Genomic DNA, 22,006 nt, shown 5'->3' with positions numbered 1-22,006 from the left:
TGCTTTTAAAAAGTATATGAACTTGGCATTTGCCTTTTTGAGACTTGTCAAGAAAGCCTGGGATGGGGTGTGCTCAGGCTGGGTCATTTCTCAAATCTGGCTGCTTTGGCCTCTGAATTGGAACAGAGCTTTTTTGGAAGCTGGTGTTAGGGGCCTCCTGCTCACTATTGCAGCGTTCTCATATATTCCCTGTTGCAAATGCAGGACTGTTCTCCTGTCGCTGCTGCTATGCTATGAAAGTCATGCTCAAGATTAATCACTTGAAGAGATGAGCTCTTTCAGTAGAAGGAGGCATTTTGTATGGTCACTGCTCAGCAAGGGTCCTTATGTTGTAGCTCCAGATCTAAATGAAGCCTGGCAGGGGAGGGAGGATCTAAGAATAGGTCTGGCTTATGAACCTTGCCCTGCAGAAGGAACTGGTCTGCGAGGTCAGGGCAGTCCTTTGCATAACAAGCTCAGTGAGCCAGGAGAGAGCTTGGTTTAAAGTCAGGTTCAAGGAACAATCCATGTGGTAGGTGTCAGTTTAAAAACTATATAAAATTAGATTCTTTTAGACCATTAGAAGTTCAAAGCCGTTTTCCCCTGAAATTGGTCATGTAGATTTTTCGGGGGCTCTTTTTCCTGCCTTTCTCCACAGAGTCATTCACTCCAGGCTCCTTACTGGGAAGAGACCAACACCAGTGTTTTGGTGTTGGTAAATCAAAATCAGTATTGCTTAGTGTTTTTGACACCTGCAGATCATTTTTGAGGCCCAATATGTTTGCCGTCTCTTAACTCTCGTTTCTGGTACCCATGTTTAGCGCAAATATTAGGCTGAACGCCAACAGCCTCCTCCCGAGTCAGGAGGCCTGTGTGGAGAGATGGCCAAGCTGCCCGTGGGATTATTTCTACCCCCTAAACAACCTGCCTCAACCCTTTATGAGCGAGACTTTAGGTATCCCCTCATGCTATTGCACGTAGCAGGAAATCACACTGGCCCTAACGCCCGCGCCACCGACGACGCGCTCCGAGGGGGCCTGAGGCGCTGTAGGCCCTTGAGGCCTGCGGCAACGGGCTCCCCCTCAGCGCCCTGGCGGGGCCAGCGGAGACCCGGCCCCGCGGGGCGGAGGAAGGGGGTAGGCGGGGGAGAGCTCCCGCCGCGGGAGGGGGCCGGGGCCGCCGGCTGGCTCTGCCGCCCGCCCCCCTACGCCGGGGCCGGGCTGGCTCCGCCCCCCGCCGCGCCCGGAACCCTCCGTCCCGGCGACGGTTTCCGCCCGGCGCACCAGGGCCCGGACCGGAGGCGGAAGCGTGGGCGGCGGGCCGGGCCGGACCGGGGCAGCGCGGTGGCGGTTGTGCGGGCGGCGGGAAGCGGGCCGGGCCCCATGGCCTCCTCCTCCAGCATCGACATTGAGGACGCGACCCAGCACCTGCGGGACATCCTCAAGCTGGACCGGCCGGGAGGTGAGGGGCCGGGACCGAGGGGGCGCGGGAGGCCGCCGCCGGCGGGCCTGGCCGGGGTGGGGCCGTCGCCCAGGGCCGGCGGCCGCGCTGCCCTGGCCGGGGCCGGGGCTGCGGGACCCTCCTCAGCCGGCGTGCTGGGGCTCCGCCGTCCGTCAGGCGGCCCCGTCTCCCCTCGGGGCGCCGGCGGCATCGCCCTCCGCCGGCTCCGTCCCGCCCAGGGCGAGAGGGGTTCCCGCTCGCCCCTGCCTCTCTCCCCGAGGAGCCCGGGAGCCAGCGGGGAGGCGTGTACCAGCCGGGTAAGGAGAAGAGCCAGCGACCCAGCTCGAGCACTCTCGCTTATGGGAGAGGATTCTGGTGGCTGAGCAGAGCGGGAGCGGTTCAGAGCCAAAGCTCGCTGCTGCTGCGGGTCTCTGGGCTCTTGCTGTCTGAGAGGTATCGCTGCTGAGAACTGAACAGCACTGACCTCCTCCACCCAAGTCTCCTTCCTTTATTAAGAATTCTTTGAGTTTTTCCCAGGTGTCTCACTGGGTTCAGTGGAAGGGGCTATCAGGTCTCTGCGATCAGTGCCGTTTTCGCCCTTTCCACAGACTTTTTGCTCTCCTTCTTGTTCAAATGTGAAATGGGATCACAAATATCTCTCTTAAAGCAGTTGTGAGTCTTCTGCCTTTGCTCTGAGCCATTATACTTCTGTGCTCAGAGTTCAGTGGACTCCCTTCTGCCTGTAAAAATATCAGTGGCGAACAGCAGCAGGCTTAGGAGTCAGCTGTGCAAAACATCTTCTCGCTCCCACTGTAGCCTAGCATCTCTCTCAACCACCCTCATAGCTTTCTGAACCTACTGTGGTGTTTCAGTCAAACCCGGTAACGTAAAGGTCTGAAAGAGGCAGAGACCACGAATGTTTTGCAAAAAAAACTTAGCTTCTGGGAATTTATGCCCGTGTTATGCTCCTCTTGAGGGAAAGGCAGGAATAACGTAGCTTTTAAGTGTCCTGAGAGTGCAGAATGTGCATGGCCACGTGTGCTGCCTTTTGCTTGGCCAAAAGGATGAGAGGTTGAATGCAGGATTGTTGTGGGAGCGGTGTAGAGACACATGGGGTGATGGAGCGAACCTACAAGGAAGCCAGCTTTGTTAGTTTTACTACCGATAGAGAAACTTCTCATTACTTGAAGTAGTTTCTCTTGTTTCTGGAGCACTTCGGTGCTCCCAGATTATAAATCTTAGAAGAAAATACATTTTTTCTTCACAGTGCAGCACTCTCTACTTGAAAGACTGAAAGGAGAACTCAGTGTGGGCATGGGGAACACTTGTTTCACAAGCAATTTCTGAACTGAAAGGATGTGTCATGGTTGGGAAATGGTTGGAGTTGTTTCTGTTCTCTCAAGGTGACTTGACTTTCCCCCTGAAGCAGCTTCTCTTGCTGGTCGAAGCAAAGGAGTTATTTACTGAGTATGGCTTATTTCTTTTAATTTTTCTTCTTTCCTGTTCATTCTCTTTATACCTTCTCTGTCAACTCTAGTGCACAAGAAGGGGTTGAGAGGAAAAAGAGCAAATGGACAGTAAGTCAAGCAGTAAGGAACCTGTGGTTCTCAGCAGAAATCACTGCCTCGGTAATAGCAAATAGATTTGAAAGAACTGGACGTAGTAAAGTGAAGAGCAAGAGTACATGTTTGTTAAGTGAAAGCCTCTGAAAGTCCTCTTAGGATGTCAGAGGAAAGGGAAACTGGGGGATCCTTCAAGGCTTTTGAAAGGGAACAGAAGCAGCCTCATGAATTGCATGTGTAGGGCTAGTCTTGTCTGGCATAAAGCTGCTGTGGTCAAGGCCCTCTCTAGTTCTAGTTTCTTTTATACTCTGGGTTTCACTTACAGATTTTAATAGCCAGCAGAGTCTAGTGTAGCTGCTTTCCAAGGTTATTGCCACAAAGCAAGTTTTGCAGTACTAGGTGCACTTAGCTATGAGCAGCATTATGTTATTCTGGGTGCTGTCCAGGCAGGTGACAAGAAACATTCCCCACTCTTTAGAGTTTACAACTGTCACAATACTTTATTAGCTCTGCTGGGTTTGGTGATTGTGAAAACGCAATCCACCACTGAAGTGTCTCTTGACACAGTTTTCTCCCAGTTTTGGCAAACTTAATCCATCGCTTCAGTAGCCCTTGCCTTTTTTTGATGCCATGCACTCAGCACAGGGGAGCTGCATATCAAACCATGGACCCCCCCAGCTGGGGCATGTAGACAGGCCATTAATGCCAGTGTGCTGTGGAGGAGAGTCCCAGCTGGGGTGGTAGGCAGGATCCTTTAGTCTGTGCTGAAATCACTGCTGATAACCAGGTGTTACGTGGGCTCACCCTACCCGCGTGGCGTTGATCAGGGAAGTCGCTGTTTAGTACAGAGTTCCTGATGTGGGGGTGGGGAGGTGGGAGCAAGAAGAGTTCAGTATCGCAGCTCTGATTGCTCCTGCTTTCCTGCTCTTTGAAAAGGTAATGAATACGACCGCAGTTTCTTTACCATTGAAGGCCTGGATCTACTAGTCTAGGTTAACATTTTTGTTTTGTTCATGTACCTGCTAAACACTGAGCCTCTTCCCTTCTTTTGTGCCTTCAGGACTGTGTGCAGGCAGCACCTGTGCTAGTCTGGCTCCAATTAAGACAGAGTGATGGCCTAAGCCCATTTCTAAACTTTGGTGTACTGTTGTTGTGCCTGTCAGCCTCTGGGGTGTGTTTCATCCTTCCCTTTCCCGTGGAGCAAATGTCACTGTCCTGCTGTCCATAAAAGAGCAGAGATACTTAAGTGAGGCGTTCCTGTTGCTGCAAAGAGAGCAAAGAATGTATTGTCTTTCTCTGGCAGCCTCAATGCTTTTTCTGTAGTGAATATCTTCCTGCTTTTGGTTGCAAAGGATAAGTTGCAGTTGATGCAAGTAGCTGCAACTGCCATAGCACCCACTATATGCTGTAGGAATAAGGGGTGCGTCTTAATCTTGCACCAGCAAGCACAGCACAAATGTATTAGGTGGTTACAGGACTGCATTCCCTGGCCTGCGATTTCCTTGTGCTGTGTGAGTGCTGCTGCTGTTTTCTTCATGCAGTGCGGGTAAACGGAGGTGAGTGCCCAAATGGTCTCTGCATCGGGATACCCTGTTGCTGCACAGGGTTTTTGTGTCTATAACGTAGTTGCTGATTTAATTACTCTGTTCATAAACAGGCAAGCTTTAAATATTCTTCTGGCAAATTAATAATATTTGCATTTATTTCTGTAGGCAGAAGCATTCATCCTGATATGTTAGCCTATTTGGTAACTGAAAGCTTGCCTTACTTTCAAAGGACATGCCTCTCACCCACAGTTGTGTTTAGGTTTGTTACGTGTGCCAGTAACAGTGGAGCTTCTGGTCCTGTGAGCAGCCATTTTGCAAGAGCTCAGCAGCAGTTGTTACCTGGCAACAGTATATGAAATTTCAGTTTTCAAAACCAGTGAAAATTTCAAGTGAGGATTTTGCTGAGACAGGAGGCTTTGACTTCGGTGTACTGATGTGTAAGTGCAGATGGAGTGGGCTTGCTCTCCAATGGGGATCGTCAACTATTTACCTTGCTAGTGAAATAGAAGAGTCTCCTTCACCCCCTGTTACATCTGTCCCCTTCTAAAAGCCTTCAGAAGGCATGGAGGCCACCAGGCAACTTGTGTTAGGCCAAATATATGAAGTCAGGGCAAACGCACTCTTCAAAGCACAGCTGAAGCTCTGAACACTTGGTTGCTTTACGCAAAACTTGGGTGCTGGAAACTTCTGTGTGATTAGTCGACCAAGGGAAAAGTATGGGAATCCCGTAGGCACAGCTGCACAGTTTCATAGCTCAGTTACTCAAACACCTGGACTTTGAGGTCAGGTCTCAGTTAGAAGCCGTTTTTGGAAAGTAACAAATGTATTACTTCCACCCAACCCCAAATGTTGCAGCTAACCACTGTATTGCTGGACTTCAGAGATCTCTCTGCAGGCATGAGGGTTGGAAATGACCCTTCAAGAACCCTTTGGTCTGGCACTTGATTCAGTAAATCTGAGTTACCAGCTTAGTCTTTCTGATGCAGGACTATTTGCTCCTTGAACCTGGTAAGTTCCTTGTACCTGTTCTTTGGTGGTTTTTCTGGTCTGCTGGGATTGCTTGTTTAAGAAAAGAGCTATGGCTTCACTTGTTTGTGTGGAGATAAGTTTCTTACACGGGAGGTCTCTTACACATCCTTTTTGGAAAAGAAAACTTTTCCCAACCAATTCCTCATATTCTATCTGATAGACCAGTAGAACCTGACAGAAAACTTCTGGAGGTAGTGTATTTTACATATTGCTGTTTCTTTTAAATGGATATTGCGCACAGTTGGCCATGCTTTTCCCTAGGTTCAGTGAATGAGAACCAGAGACCATCAAATTCATATAACGGAGACCTGAATGGACTTCTGGTGCCTGATCCCATCGTGGCTGGAGATGGACCTTCTTTGGCTAAGCCAGTGCATCGCAGCATTTCTTTGGGAGCCCTGCAGGAGAAGCAAGTCATGTAAGTTTTGTCGAAAAAAGGCCAAGAGTAAATAGAAAACTGTTAAAAATTAGTTCTGCTGAGCCTGAACAAGCATGCTGAATCTGACAATGAGTTTTACATTGAATTCAGGTGACAGTTGTGAGTCCATGCTGTTGGTCAGAGGTTTTGTAGCTTTTGTGAGGCTGATGCATGGAGCCTGCCATCCTTGCTGCTCAGGAACTGAAGAATATTAGAGTTGTTTAGAGAGAAGGGGAACATGACTGGGGGTGTGATGGACATTGCAAGTCAGGATGGAGGTAAATTAGCAGGGCTCTGGGTGAAACTTAGTGTTCTCATGTAGACCTCCATCTGGACTCCTTCAGGGACCCAAGTTACGTGAGGGGTAACTTATACCAGTTTGCAGTATGGTAGACCTTGCACTTGTCAAAGTATTTGTCTCCACATAACTTAAAACAGGACAAATGATCCTGAGCTAGATTTCTACCTAACTCCTTGCTGAGTTGTACGTGTACATCGGAGTGTTTTGGACAGTACATATGTTTTTACTGCTTATATGCAAGAGAACGTATGCATATAGAATACTTTGGATTTGTCACGGGAGTAATAATGTAAATCCACAACTACAAATTCACATCAGTCTATTTAGCGTAATGCTTGGCTTTATGTGCTGAGTCTTAACATTAGAGCTTGTGTAAATAGCTTTTGTTCGGGTTCTCTGGTCGTAGTTTTGAGAGAGGGTGCTGTGAGAACCGTGAGCAGCATGCACTGTTGTTGATGAGGTTCAGCTGGTTGGCTTTGGTCTCTTTGCACTTTCCAATGTTGGATAGTAGTCAAGGCTACTTTAACCAAATGTAAGTCTGTGCTCAAGTCAAATAGGCTGGAGGTTCTTAAGCTGAACAAACCAGCTGTTTGGTGCTGTCAAACCTGTAACATGTGAGGAAGGGAGACTTAACTGAAAGTAGTTTCTGTTTTCAGTTGTTCAGCTCAAACCTCATAGATGCTCAGATACTCCTTCTGCAGTGCTGTTAAAATTATAAATAACAAATATCTGACCTCTGTTCTCTTCCTGCGAATCCTGTCTGATTTTTTTTTCCCCTTTGTTTTTCTTAAAAGCTGCCTTTCTGGTGATGACAGCTCCACTTGCGTGGTGATATCGGCAAAAGATGTGGAGATAGTAGCCAGCAGTGATTCCAGCATCACTAGTAAGGCCAGAGGGAGTAACAAGGTAAGGAGCAAGAGAAAGCATAGTTCTGTCTCTTTTTTTTTTTTTTTTTTTTAGTCACATCAGCTTGTACTTGACTATTTTAAACAGAAATTATGATCTCCTTTCCTGTGTTATAGGAGCTTTTAATTAGGTAGCAGTTTGTCAAAAAGCTTAACAAGCGGGGGGAAAATTGGAGCAGTATCTTGTAGCTGATTGTTATTGTTATTGCAGAGTTTGGCCAAGTTATCCTCCAATTTTTGGGAATAAGTCCATGATCTAAGTTGTAGGTTCCTGGGAAAGTGGCCTTCCTTCACAAACAAGCTTTTTCTGCTGAATGTTTCTTCACTGAAAGGTCTTCACTATGGAGGGAGAGTTGCTCTTGATAGTTCGCTAGCCTCAGTCCTGCTGAGGGCTCTACCCAACAGATCAGAGCTGCAGAAGAACCAAGACGCTGAGATTCGAACTAGTGCTGTGGCAGAGTACCAAGACATGCTCAGAGCAAATGCTAGTAATAGGAGAGAGAACTCCGGTCTTGATCCTCTCAGCCCTTTTCCATATTATATAATTTTGTTTCTTAATGTGCAGTGAATTAAGGGACTGCAGAGATAGTAAATGAATACTGTGCCATGTTATCATTGTTTTTCATAGATAATACTGAAGATAAAAATGAAAGGGAGGATCACTGCCATAATTTCTGTATTCTTTGCTCACAGAGGTAATGCTTATCAAATAAGACCAGGACTCTCACTTTCTTGGAAAGCAGTATTAAAACTAAAAAGCAAGTGCCCATGCAGCAAATGTGGTTTTTATATTTCAAAGAAATTTCCAAGAACTGGGAAAACAGACACAGTGCTAATAAAGAGATAAAGCCTGCTTTGCTGCAGTTGCAGGGTCAAGTGTTGTTCTGCAGCATGACAGATTCAGTGAGTTGCATTCCTTCTTGCAATGCAAGGAAATATTCCTCAACCTCCAGAACTCTGGAGGTTCAGAGTTCAGGGCTCTGCTACTTGGCATTCAATGTGCAATTCTTCTTACCAACTGCTGCTTCTAACAGTTTCCTATCAAGCATTACAGATCTTCGCTAGAGGAAATTGTATATTTGGCAGGTTTGTTCCAAGAAGAAGTTAATTCCAGACATTTCTCATGTTTTGTTTTTTCTCCCGAGCAGGTGAAAATACAGCCTGTTGCTAGGTATGACTGGGAGCAGAAATACTATTACGGCAATCTGATAGCTGTTTCAAACTCTTACCTGGCTTATGCCATTAGAGGTGAGATACCTTCTTGTCTTGCATGTGATTTGTATTCTGTCAGCTACAAGCTGATAACACTTGGTGGTTGCTGGCTTAATGCTGTCTTTGGACAAGGGGCAATAATTGAAACACATTTTGCAATACCCGCATCAGGCTGGTGTTGTAGTGGGAATGTAAGTGAAGCTGGAGCTACGGGGGAGAGAAGAGTTGGTTGTGTAGGAGAGTTTCCACTGAGAAAGAAAGCTTTTCTGAAGTTAGAAATAAAAGAAAGAGAAGGAATCAGTGAGGATGGAGGAAAAGTTGAAGGACTGCATTGGTTTCACTGGACAGTAAGCTGATGTTCAGATTACTACAGCAGACAAGCTTCTGTGTAGCTAAGCACAGAAACAGCCCTGTGGTAATTTGAGCAGATAAATGTTTGTGATGGATTTGCTTGCATAAATTTAGAGTTGTGTTTAAGGCTTGATTTAGAGGAGCCAAAGAGCAATGCAGATGCAGTGTATTTTGCAGTAGGAAGGAAGAGAAAAGCAGAACAGCATAGGGAAAGATTGTTTCACAACATATATGAAATAAATGAACACTTGATCATCTGCAATGTGTCTTTCTGCTCTCATACAAGCATGCAGTGTCTGGGCCTCCATCAGCTCTTCCCTTTCTTCTTAGTTCTAGCACCTGTCAGTTTGTCTGGCCTTTTATGAAATCTACCACTCTGCTTCTGTGTGATTTCCTAGCTGAGGTTCTTTTAGGACAGCTTTAGGGTGTCTCACCCTTTTTTAAAATATTAAAGCTTGGGTGAGTAACGCTATGGAAAGCTGAGTGGTCTGCTAGGGCTGGCTTGGGCATTAAGAAGTGGAAGCAAGATGGTCTCCATAAGACTGCCTGCATTATGTTTGTCTGAAGTGGGGAAGCTGGAAACTTTGCTTGGTATGTGCATGCTCTAAAGCATGTCCTTTTCAGTCACGCAAGCCAAAAAGCAGTGCTTTTTGCCAGGTGAATGTTTATGCTTTTTGCATTCCCCTTGTAGAGCATGCATTTGAGCTACCTGCCTCTCAGTGAAATTGCAATTAAAATTAATTCACTATAGCTGGAGGTCATTGTTGGAAGTTTGGTAGCTTTATCATGAGCTCAGGATAAAGATTTAGGTCTTGCATTTAATGAAGGCATCTTCATGAGAATAATCCTGGGAATTATGAGAAGTCAGCTTCTGTTGCCTTCTTTTTAAGTAGAACAACTTAGAATTTGTGGTGTTCAAAAACAAGATACAGGGAATTAAGCTTGCCCCAGGCAAAGTCCTTCTTGATGCTGCCGTTCCAATCTTCTGTGCCAAACCTGAAAAGTGCAGTGAATATTTGTGCATGTACCCTGGGTCTTGCAAGGGCTTGTTAACATGGTATCTATTGATATGAATTTTCAGTGTGCTGCCAGTCACAGCTGATGGCAGGATGGGTGCTGGAAATGACAAGCCGATGACTGGAAACAAAGGCAGTCCTGTGGAAAAACTGCACAGATAAATGGTGACTTCTCCCTCTGTCTTTTCTGCAGCTGCCAGTAATGGCTCCGCTATGGTGCGAGTGTTGAGCGTCAGTACTGCTGAGCGGACCTTGCTGAAGGGATTCACAGGCGGTGTGGCAGACCTGGCTTTTGCTCATCTCAACTCCAACCAGCTGGCATGCCTGGATGAGGCTGGCAACCTTTTTGTCTGGCGCCTGGCCATGGATAAAGAAAAAATCCAGTATCTTGTCAAAATATGCCTCATATCAGTCTTTGTGTAGTGGCTTGATGTGAATGCGACCTCAACATTGCAACTTATTTTGTAGCCTTTCCAGAACAGCAGCTTGCAGGGGGAAGGTCGATAGTTCTACCCCTTCCAGAGTATCAAATCAGTCAACCTGTGCCTGTATTCAGCACAATTATTACTTGAAATTGCATGTAACTTTAAATTCTAGCAGTGATGCCTTAGTGCTCCTTCTGGTTCAGGCAAAAGTAGTCAGTGAGAAGTGTCAGTCTGTACTAGCTGGCCTTACACATGGACAGTGTCACCTCGACCATGTGACGGAGTTTTCTACTCATGGTTGTCTGGTTTAGCTCTTTTCCTCCATTACTTTTACTTTTCTGGGGAGGAAGATGTAATACATCCCTCCCACTCGCTATCTTCCTTCCAAACCTGTCATCCTTCTTTTGGTAGTCCTGAAATTTAATTCCAGTGTTTGACTCATTGCCCTAAATCTTTTCCTTTTAGTTGCTAGGAGTGACTGCTTAGTGCTTTTGGGAGGCACGTTAGTCTGTGGGATATGTCGTCTTAGGTTGTGGCATCTTCATTTTAATTGTATACCATCATTTCAAAAGCAACTGGAGCAAAGGTGGTTGTAGTTAAGATCTGATTTGTAGGGGTGGACTAGAGCACTCAGCCTGAGGCAACGTGGTAGCTTTTTTGTCCTTCCATGGTAGCGTTGCAATGCTAGCTGAAATAATTTAATCTGTCCATCAGCAGTCACATGGATTGCACATTCAGATGTGGCTGTGTGCCCCTCTCATGCTTATCCTGTCCCTGCCTGCAGCCTGCAAGAGAAAATTCTGAGAATCTATTAACTTTTGTAAGCTTAATCTCTTCTGCTAGTGAAGAAACGCTAGCTTGTGTGCTTTCTTAGCAGAATCCTTTTACCTGTTTTCTTTTTGAATCACAGTGATTCAAAAAATCTTGAGGTTTAATAGTATTTAACAGAGGACCAAGCCTGAATAGGTTATTGCTGAGTATTAGTAACACAGCCAGAATGTTACATTTCTTAACCATGGTGATCAGAGAGGAGATCTTGGTTAACATCAAGAGACCTGACAATACCCCATTGAACACCTCTCGAAGAATCATCTGGTGCCCTTTCATCCCAGATGATAATGAGGAGAGTGGTGAAGAGGGAAGTCAAACGTTGGCGTTGTTACATGAGGACAGGGTAAGGAAACCCTACTTTTGAAACGTTGTCCCTTGTTATCATTAGAGGGGGAGAATCTAATGAAGGAAAGAGCTGATACGGTTAGAGTTGTAAAGGCTCCTGTCTAGTCTATGTTGGGGACCCTCCTGTAATATGAGATGCAGGATTCCTCTCTTCTGAGGAGAGGCCATACTGATCCTTTTCTGGGCCTCAGGAGGATGGAAAGTGGTAACTTCTGCTCGCCATCAAATAGCGAGGATCACTAGAAATAGTGTGGAGGGCCAGAGGCATCACTTGTCTGTTCAGGCTGAGCCAGTACCTAGGGGAGGGGGCTTGGTGAGCAGCAACTACAACTGCCAAGAGCAGTTCCGCATACTTTTGTACGGCTGGGTGCCAGAAAAGCATCTAATGGCCATATCAGGTGGAAATGGGAAGGTTTATGACACATGCTGGCCATTGGGCTGGTGTGTCAGGATATACAGTAAGGATATAAGAAATTCTCTACTGCATCAGACCAGTAGTTGTAGATATAAACCTGTGTGCCTACATGTTTGTTTTCCAGGCAGAGGTGTGGGATTTGGACATTATCCGAACGAACCACAGCTCCTGGCCAGTGGAAGTCCCTAGCATCAAAGAAGGCTTCATAGTAGTGAAAGGCCACAGCACGGTATAAACCTATTTTGTTTTCTTTACTGCTGTCGCATAGGTGATTGCTACAGATCATGTAGGTTTTCTTTGGGTTATAGTGTCTCAGGAGCTGCAGTTCTTAGGACAGTGGGCTGTAAAAAAACCCCAGTTTTTTACTCGTCCATATCATCACCCACAAGCTGCTGGCTATGTACACACACTGTGGGTAAATAACCTTTGCTTAAAGAGCCAAGGTGAATGTGTAGTCATTTGCTTTGAAAATGGCTCTTGAAAAAACTCACCTGTATTTCCAAGGGCCTGTTCGACAACCTGGGCTGTACTTCTGATAGAAATTACTCTGACCTCCTGTACTATCAGACTGTTGGTCAAATTCCTGTTTGAAGAGACTACTCTTTCTTCCTGTGAAATAAAAAAAGCTATAAAATGACTTCTCTGTCTCTTTTTCCCTCCCCTCTATGTAGTACCTGAGTGAGGGAGCACTTTCTCCAGATGGAACTGTGTTGGCCACAGCAAGCCATGATGGTTTTGTCAAATTCTGGCAGATCTATATTGAGGGGCAAGACGAGCCAAGGTAACTGGAGAATTAGAAAATGAAGGATCTTGGAACAAAGACCAGCATTTTCTCTGTGAGAATTTCCTTGTTACAGAATTACCTGTGATGGTCATTCTCAGGACGTTACAAAGAAATAGAGTGTATGTTTGTAAAGTAATTTGTTGCTGAAGAGTTGTATCACTGAATATCACATATGCTCAAGGTTTGGTAACCTTAGGAAAAAAAGCAGAGAGCTGTGTCTGGAAGCCGAAGTTCTGTGCTTTGCACAGGCTGTAGTCAAACTTTTGCACTGTCCCTGTAAATGCAGTAAGCTTCTCTGAGCTGTTCCTGGGTGTCACAATCTATGGCTGCATGGGCTGTGATCTCCTTATTTTATATAAGCCTGTAAACAGCTACAAGCTGATAACACTTGGTGGCTGCTGGCTTAACTGTCTTTAGACAAGGGGTAATATGTTCAGCACCCACCTTATATATTCCTTATTTACTACTTACTGCACACTCAGTCTTTTCTGATTCTTTCCTAGGTGTCTTCATGAGTGGAAACCCCATGATGGTAGGCCTCTTTCCTGCCTGCTCTTCTGTGACAACCATAAAAAACAAGACCCAGAGTAAGTCCCTAATCCTGTACTTAGAGTATCAAAGTTTAGTAGTGTCTTCTAACTCTGCCTTTGGAGGGTTCCTTGTAACTGCGTTGTACTTGTAAAAATTTAGTGTTGTGGCAGGAGCAAGTCCTGTCCTCTTTGTAGTCAGTTTTCTAGTGATGGAGAAATAAATAAGGCTCTGGAGCACAGCCTAAAGTGACCTCAATCCTAGTGTCAATTCCATGAAAGCAATGAAAATTCTAAATTGATGAGTCCTTTCTGGTTTGTGGTATGGTCAGTTTTGACTGGCCTGTTAGCTTTCAAATTTTCACTGCAGCTGATTAAAAAGTAACTGTTTTGTTTTGGTTTGTGTTTTCTTTTGGTTTGTTTGGTTTTTTTTTTTTAATTTTTATTCTTTCTTCAGTCAGTTGTGGCCTTAAGGTTCTTGAGAGCTACAGTGGTTTCTAATCTGCCTCAAAAGCAGAGATTTTCTAGGAACTTTAAGACATGGTTGGGCAAAATCAGCTATGGGCAGCTTTTGAGGAACTTTCCTGTGAAATGTTTTTATGGGAAGAACCAGATCTTACTTTAAGACAACTTAATTCTGTTGTGCCTGCAGGGTTCCATTCTGGAGATTTCTCATCACAGGAGCAGATCAGAATAGAGAACTGAAGATGTGGTGCACTGTGTCTTGGACCTGTCTGCAAACTGTCCGGTAGGTGTTGATAGGCCGACTCCGCTGAAGGGTTGGATTTACTTTGAGCAGTGGATTGTAACAAAGCTCTCAATTTCCAGGTATATTTACTTTGCAAAGGTAATCCTTGATCTCTGATGGAGTCTACTCTAGCCCCAGCTAGAGCCTCCTCCTTTGCCAGTCTGACCTATCTATTGAAAACTATCAGGGCTGTGGCCTGTCAGGTGACTGTCAGGTCAAGCTTTGGCAAGGGCGGGGAGGTTGATCCTTTTACACAGTCTCCTTGGTGTTACCAAGACCTGTTGTCTTTGCTTTGGTCTGTAAGAGCATAGACATACCTGTAGCATGAGGAGAGGCATTCCAAAATTGCACTCCTTGAGTGCTTTCTTCTGTAAAAATACTAGATATTCAATAACCAATCTAAGATCTTTTCCTATTACTGCTTTTTGTGATATAAATAATGAGAAGCTGCTATGTTGACAGAGCATAAGCAATTATACAAGGCTTATTTGCTGAGCCACATAGGTCCAGAAGTTGAAATTCTGCTTTAGTCCATCCCTTCGCTCAGCTTATGTTCCCTGATTTTACTTTTCTGCTGGTGAACTGTGGCCTCTCTGATCACATGCACATGTAAGGCCACTTCTGAATTGTCCTCTTAAAGTGAGAAGAATATGGCATACAGCCAAGTGCTGCTTTTTCTACCTCATACTACAGAAGGTCCAAAACCTATAGAAGGGTTATTGGTTTGGTGGATTTTTGTTTTTAAATCTGTAGCATTGGCTCTTGTCCTCCTATGAATGTGGACCATGTTAAGTAATGACAAACTGTCATCTTTCCTTTAAAGGTTCAGAATCTAGATCCTATTGTGTGATGTCCCTGATGAAGTCTCTTAGCTGAAGTCAGCACTGATTTCTGCAGTGATGTTTTTGTTCTAGTGGGTGGTTGCACTGTAATATGCCTGTAAACTCCTTAAGGTGGTGGGTTTTTTGGTTTTGTGTTTTGTTTTTTTTTTTTTTTTTTTTTAAACTTATGCAGTTTCATAGCAGTCATTCCGGTTGTGCTAATTTACCTTGCTTTCTGCATCCCCCCTCCCCCCACTTCTTATTTGTGGATCCAGCTTTTCTCCTGACATCTTCAGCTCCATGAGTATTCTTCCCAGTCTGAAAGTCTGCCTGGACCTCTCTGCTGAATATCTGATACTGAGTGATGTGCAGAGAAAAGTAGGTGGTTCATTTTATTGCTGGCTGTGTGGGTAATAGTGACAGAAGGAGAAATGGCCATCTGTGTGACTGATTCTGCTGCCTAGGTCTAGGATTTGCACGTTAATAGCTAAAAATGCAGAGGTGGGCCTCAGCTACTTCACCGTAAGATGACGAATGGGAGCCTTAAGTATTACTTCTCACCCTAAAGTAAAGCGTTCATTTGGAGGAACCTGTGTCTGACACAGTAGGATTGAGTTCCTGATCAATGTTGACTCAGATAGGAGTGTGCTTATTGTGGTTCCCTTGGGTGTTTAGTTTCAAATTTAAAAGCCCCAGGCTTTATTCTTCACATTATTCCCATTGTTCCAAATCTCTTTCAGGAGCTAGGCTTTGTAGTCCACACACACGTATGCATGGTCTGCTCTGAAAGCCCAGTGACTTACTGTTTCTCATTCTTCCAGGTCTTGTATGTGATGGAGCTGATGCAGAACCAAGAGGAGGGTAAAGCTTACTTCAGCTCCATCTCAGAGTTCCTCCTTACCCACCCAGTCCTAAGCTTTGGTATCCAGGCAGTGAGCCGCTGTCGGTTAAGGCACACTGAAGTGCTCCCAGCAGAAGAGGAAAATGACAACTTGAGTGTAGGTAGGTGACGAAGAGAATTTGCCTGCTGTGAGATCAGGATGCCTTTCTTGACTGGCTTTCTCATGAAAGGCTGACTCTCTTCTCTTAGTCTGTATGAAATACATACTGTGCAGCTAAAGTGCTTCAGAGAGGCACTGTGGAGCTGGATACAAAGGACCTCTGGAAGTCTCTGGTCCAACCTGCTGCTTGAAGCAGGACTATTGCTGGTGGTATATTGGGTTACCTATGGCTTCATCTAGTTGTGAGTTGAAGGCCCCTAAATATGACATTTCTGGCTCTACTCTGGTGCCCTATCCCAGGGCTGCATCCTTTCCTAAAGAAAATGTATTCCTAATATCCAACCTGGACCTCCCAACCCAGATTGTAGCCATTGCCCCTTACCACACAGAAACTCTGCTGAGGTGTTTCTGTTATTAAAAAGCATTCCAGGGCCGTGCAGGCTGAAGTGACTGCAAGTGACGCTTCGGTGAAGGTACAAGATTAGCTGCTTGGTATCTGAGCCATGATGCTTTTGAGATCGCATAGCGTCATCGCCCCCAGCAGAACACAGGGGACTTCTGGCAGCGTAAGCCTGAGTCCCTCTCCAGCACAGTTTGATGCAGTTCACAGGAGCAGAAGAGCTCCTGGAAGAAATGGCAGGATATATTTCTGTGACTGCTTGCCTGAGTAAACTCTGTGTAGTTTAACATCAGAGATGTGAGCATATGGTCTGAGAAACCAATTGGTTGCTTCTGAATTGTGCTCCCTGAGCCTGACAGATGTGAGGACAGTACACAGTCTGAGTTGAAGGAAAAGGTGTGGTGGTTCTCCATTGTGTCTGGAAGGCATAGTGCCAAGCCACAAAGCTTCTTGTAGAAGAAATTAACAAGTAACTCTTACAGAGGAGAGACACCTGAGATGTCTTCTCTGGCTGTTACTACAATGAGTATGATAGTGAATCCTGTGGAGAACTGTTCCATGCAAGCATTCCTTGATCACTGCCTCTCTTCAGCTGTTGGCTTGCTCCTGATCTCCCACCTTTCTGTTAGTAAAATTTGGAAAGATGCTTTGAATAATATCAGTGTGTTTACTGTTAGAAAGATTCCTGGGCTTATCAGTACAGCTGTATGGTGTGCTTCCCTATGCCTATTATTGTACATAATAATAGTTAATTCATGTTGTTGTCAATATTTGTGGCATATTGCTCTGAAATGCAGAAGTAGAAATGACTGATACATGTAGCAAGTCAGGAGCAGACTGGGACTGAAACTTCAGGTCCCTGATTGGTGCTCAAATAATTAGGACAATTTGCATAGGAATGCCTAATACTTTTTTTTTTCGGTGGGGAGTTAGGTTTATCTTTTCTACTCAGCCTCCTTAGCTTTGTTAGCAGTGAGACTGATACAGGTCTTGGGTGAATGTTGTCAGCACTGGCTGATGGGAAGTTATTGCAGAGCTCTTCATAACTGTAGTTATTTACAGCCAGGAAGGATGGTTGAGCCCTGGTCTGAATGTCTGTACAACATAAGCTAGTGTGTGTCTCTTAAATGACTGGTTGGATGTATTTTCAACAGCAAGAACAAATCGCTGGCAGTTCCAGACCTCAGCTTCCTCCTGTTTACCTTTTTTCTTTTTATCTTTTTTTTCTCTTCCTTGAGGTATATTTGGCTGGATTAGAGCAAATTTGATTGCTCTCACTTTGAAAAGTAAAGGGAGTGTAGGATATACTTTCCCTTAACAGGGTGAATCCACCACCGAAGTGGAGAGGTGATGAAGCTGTATCATGCTGGTTCTCTGCTGCTGGTTCATCTGCTATGGTGATTTTTTAGTACTTTGTTTGCAGTTTCCATCCAACTTCATGTTTTACTTTTGTCTTGCTTCCAGAAGGTGCTCAGGGAGCTGGGGCTGTTGAATCAGCAGCAGGCGTGCTGATAAAACTCTTCTGTGTGCACACCAAGTGAGTATGTGTAGTAGCTGCCATGGGCAGCTGTCTGTGGTTGTCCTAATCCTGCACTGACCTGTAGAAATTTGATTTAGCAATTCCTTTTGCTCATAACAAAAACTGTTTGAACCCATAGAAACTTCTAGCTGTCCTGTGTTCAGTATGGCCTTACCAGGAAGTAGCCCTGTGTGGTGCTGTGGCAAGCTAGTATTTTTGTCACCATGAGTATGCAGTGACTTAAGAGTTGTGCTCATGTGTAAGTGCTGGGAAGCATCTCTCGAATGCTCTGGGTGCCAGAACTGGGTGACACAGCTGAGTGAGGATCAGCTTCTGCTGCTTCTGTCACAGAAGACACTAAAGCATATTCCAAGGAAATCAGCTCTATGAAGAGGAATCTTCTAAGCATTAGATTTTTCCTGGTGATTCATAAACTAATCAGAGATGCCCTTTTTCTTTTTTCAGGGCCCTACAGGATGTGCAGATTAGATTCCAGCCTCTTCATAGTCCTGACATGAGTGCATCCATGCCTTCCCATGGCTCTCATGAAGAATTTGGTGAGCATTTGTATTCAGACGATCTTCACCATTGCTGAGCCTTTAAAGGTTGTTGATGGGGGGACAGCAGGAGGGCAGCTTTAGGTGTGTCTTTGTAATAGAATGGTGTCATTGCGTAAAGGATTCTGAATATGGACTAGCTGTGAAGCAGGCCACTTGATTAGACACTGGTGTGAGTATGGAGCAGGGGGACATGTTAGGCTGGGAGCGCTAATGCTTTGTGCATGCTTGAGTTCACCTTGCTAGGTGATTTAGCACTTGTGCCAGAAACTTGACATTTTTCTCTTGTCAGGCAGAAGAGATTAGAGTGACACCAGAGCTTTGGGAGTAGAGGGGACTGGGCTGTGAGTAGTGTGTTCTTTCAGTTCATTCGCCATTCTGGGATGTGGCTGTTAAACTGGCCTTAAGTCTAGGGAAGAAAGGAAGCTTGGATCTCTTATTATCAAAGCCTGATAACATCCACTCTTTAGCATATGAAGAGTAAGCATAACACAGGATTTGCCTAGCCCTAAGCTTTGACTATGGTGTTGCAGAGTTTTTGCTTGTTCTTTGCTTGTATGGCTAGCAATGGCATAAGTTCATACTTTGTGGAATTAAAGCTTTAGCTTTTGGGGAAAGTTCCTGCAAATTGATTTGTATTTCTCCCTTGGAAGCCTTTCCAGACCACATGGCTGATCTAAGTACAGAAGGGCTGGGGTCTAGAAAAGGATCGGTGCATGGCTCTCAACCAGACCTGCGGCGTATTGCTGATCTGCCTGTACCAGCAGACTTCCTTTCTCTCTCAAACGATGCCAAACCTAAGCTGATGACTCCAGATGCATTCATGACACCAAGTACATCTCTTCAACAGGTAACCAGAGAGCAGCACTGTTTTGGGGTACAAAGGGTGGGTTTGGATTTTGATACTTTCGGGAACTTTTTCTAGGCAGTAATGACTCTGATAGGCTAAAGTAGCGGACTGCAGAGCACGCAGGAAACTGTGCAGGTAGCGAAGCTGAGTAAAGACGTTGGCACATCTAAAATGCTAAGCTGGCCTAAGCTTGTGTTGCGAGTGCTGTGTTTAGCTGCAAAACTGCTGATTTGGCTGTGTTGTGTAGGAATACGGGTTTGCTAAATAACTGTACCTAAGCTGGAAGACTGCTCTTACTGGTTTACACATGTTGTTTGGGGTTGTGATATAACTATAATGGAAGAAAATATGCCATCTCTGCACATCCTGTCTTGTGGGATCCTGTGGGATGCATGTCTGATGATCAGGTAGGTAGATGGGACCATAATATCTTCTGCATGAGATCTACAAATCATCGATCCAGTAGCTTGGTGGGGTTTTTTGAATCTAATACAACAGGCTTTAACTTGTACAGAAGGCAAGTCATCTGTGCTTGCACCAGGGATTTTCGGTATCAGGAAGCATGCGAAGCATTCCTTGGGATTTGGTGATGTCTGCAAAGGATAGCAAAGTGTCTTGGTGAAGAGCCATAAGCAAGCATTTACTCCTCAGTGGAGCTCTAATGGACCAGTCAGAAAATACAGAATTCCTCTTGATGTTCTGTCACATGTGCATGGCCAGCAGTGCTGCGGCACCCACCGTTGGGTCCTGCTGGGCATTTCTAGGGGCTGTCTGGCACTGACAGTGTGCATCTGTCTGACTCAGCACAGGTTTCTGCTGCCCCTTGTTGTTCATGCCAACAAGCAGTAGTGCAGGAGCTCACTGTTGCTTGGCCACTCTGCATCCCAGTGTCATGTTAGTTTGTCTTAAACCCACTCAGATATTCTTGCTTTATAGCCTGCCTCTGTACTGAATTTGTACTGAATCTCTGTACTGAATTTGTGGCTGTGTAGTTTTCTCTATGTCCTTTTAGAATGGGAGTACACGTAAATTAAACAGTATTTTTTAAAGTGCATCCTTTAAGGAAAGTGATCTGCAACTTAATTACAAGGTGTGGATTCCACTGGTGAGAAGCTGTGCTCTTTGTGTCTGCATTCCCATGAGAAATGAACAGTCAGCAGTTATTTGCTGTGATGATACAGTTCTTACAGGCAAGGAGGAGAGTGCTTGTGAGCAGCGCTCCACATACACATCCTAAGGCAGGGCTTCTCCCTCCAAGGGAGGAACGCATGGTTGTCACCACAGCTTGAATGTGTACTGGAGGAGCCTGGATGAGGATGGACAGCACATGGAGATGATCAGAAATGGAGATTGTGCTGAGTTGACTAATGAGAGAGAGCGACCCTGGCGACAACCTGGGGAGCAAAGAATAAATTAAACTCCTCCTAAAGGTTTTGATGTTGCTGGCAAAGTTGCTGAGTGCAGAAATTAGTTTTGTGCCTGAGGGTGGGTAGCCTTCCCAATGCAAAGATGTCCTAAGGGAGCAGAGAGAAGTTGTTGATGAGGTGATGGTTGCACATACTGTTTGCTGCAAGGAGCAGCTCACTCTTCAGTGTAAACAGTGTAACTGTTCGGTTTAAACCTGGCTTTTTACTGCAACCTATTTTATGGCAGGCTTTTTCCTGCTGGCACCAGCACCTAGGAGTACTGTAGGGTGGACAGAGCCTTGAGTTTAGCTCAATCTCTGCTCTCTGCCATAAGCACTGTCAAGCGTAAGAAGCTTGGCCACACCGGCTTTCCCAGCTGAGTACTTGTGTGCTTATGTTGGTGTTCTGTGTAGGTGTTTCTTGGTAGCCAGAAGCAGCAGTGGGGGCCAGCATATCCCCCTGTGCTCTTCACTGCTAGCCAGCTAGCTAGATGAGCAATACCTCTTCTTGTGCATTGGAGTATTCTACTTCTGCATATCAGCAGTACAGGACCTAAAATCCGTACAGACTCTGGCCTCACTAGTGGCAGCAGACCTTTACAAGAGCAGTCTAGCTCAAAGAAGAAAATGGGGATCTGGTGCGGACCCCTGCAGAATGCCACTTTATTTTGGGAGAGCAATTGCTTGATAAAAGCAGTCGTGGTTCATGTCATGAGGACATATTGGGGCTTGCCTTTGACCAGCACCTGAGCACCCTAGCAGTACAACTCAACCTATTTTTTTTTTCTATTCCCTCTCTGCCAAAAACTCTAGGAGTTCTGAAGCCAGAGTTCTCAGGTCAAGCTCTGCTGTTGGACTCTTCTGTCACATCCTGACTGCTGTATATTTTTCTTACAGATCGCTGTATCTCCAGGCAGCAGTGTCAGTTCCCTGACTGCAGTCACAGCCATGAGTAGCACTTCTGTCACAGATGCCTCTATGCCCAGGTAAATAGCGCATGTATTAAATAATATATCTGCAGCTGAACTGATACGGTCCTTCAGGGTGGTGCAGAGCTGTAGTGTATCTTGTAGGAGAGGAGTTTGTAACCAGAGTTAGAAACCGGCCTGAGTCCCAGTGTCCCTATACGGGCAACTGTTTGCATCTCTAATGTAGCTTGGAGCATGCCTGTTGTCATCCAAGGGGCCAACAATAGTGTTTCATTTGTGCCTCCTAGGGATTCTCTTACTGCATCTCAGTTTTGTTGCTTTACATGCTTCTCCCAAAGGGCTGTTGTTGTTTACAGGTAAGAGAACACTGCAGCCACCAAGGACAGGGAGATAATTGGGACTCTTAGGAAAACTTTACTAGTGTTGCAGTGGGTTGGGCTGCATAACAGGCAAAAACTTCATTTCTGTGGGCTGGGAAAAGGACAAAGACCTACCCTGTAGTGTCCTGTTTCTCCCTAAACTCTGTACAGTGTGAGCAGAGTTGACCCCTCAAATTCTAAGAGATGGCAATGCCCCTCTTTTTTGTTTGTTTGGGGTTTTTTGTTTTGTTTTGTTTCTACCTGGTATCTCTTTGGGCTGTATGGGGACTAGGAGATGCAGGTGCTAGTTGACAGGGGGTAGCAGACCAC

The 22,006-nt window shown here is 45.4% G+C and overlaps 1 protein-coding gene across 2 annotated transcripts in view; it reads left to right on the top strand.

The window, feature by feature from the left end:
- The first annotated feature begins 1,278 nt into the window (after nt 1–1,278).
- Nucleotides 1,279–22,006, top strand: part of EDC4 (enhancer of mRNA decapping 4) — a 37,723-nt gene continuing 16,995 nt past the window's right edge. For both annotated transcript variants that reach the window (XM_069793928.1, XM_069793927.1), the window contains exons 1-16: nt 1,279–1,440; nt 5,819–5,975; nt 7,071–7,182; nt 8,330–8,429; nt 9,954–10,143; nt 11,212–11,359; nt 11,901–12,005; nt 12,448–12,557; nt 13,064–13,147; nt 13,740–13,835; nt 14,932–15,034; nt 15,478–15,658; nt 17,522–17,594; nt 18,042–18,133; nt 18,787–18,983; nt 21,286–21,374. In XM_069793928.1, the coding sequence (XP_069650029.1) occupies nt 1,362–1,440; nt 5,819–5,975; nt 7,071–7,182; nt 8,330–8,429; nt 9,954–10,143; nt 11,212–11,359; nt 11,901–12,005; nt 12,448–12,557; nt 13,064–13,147; nt 13,740–13,835; nt 14,932–15,034; nt 15,478–15,658; nt 17,522–17,594; nt 18,042–18,133; nt 18,787–18,983; nt 21,286–21,374 (1,916 nt within the window). In that variant the 5' untranslated portion in view covers nt 1,279–1,361. The remainder of the gene's footprint in view (nt 1,441–5,818; nt 5,976–7,070; nt 7,183–8,329; nt 8,430–9,953; nt 10,144–11,211; nt 11,360–11,900; nt 12,006–12,447; nt 12,558–13,063; nt 13,148–13,739; nt 13,836–14,931; nt 15,035–15,477; nt 15,659–17,521; nt 17,595–18,041; nt 18,134–18,786; nt 18,984–21,285; nt 21,375–22,006) is intronic.

Source organism: Haliaeetus albicilla, chromosome 10 (genome assembly GCF_947461875.1).
Source record: "Haliaeetus albicilla chromosome 10, bHalAlb1.1, whole genome shotgun sequence".
In the NCBI taxonomy this organism is placed as follows: domain Eukaryota; kingdom Metazoa; phylum Chordata; class Aves; order Accipitriformes; family Accipitridae; genus Haliaeetus; species Haliaeetus albicilla.
The sequence above is the reverse complement of the archived record's forward strand: the minus strand, read 5'-3'. Positions and strand labels throughout refer to the sequence as shown.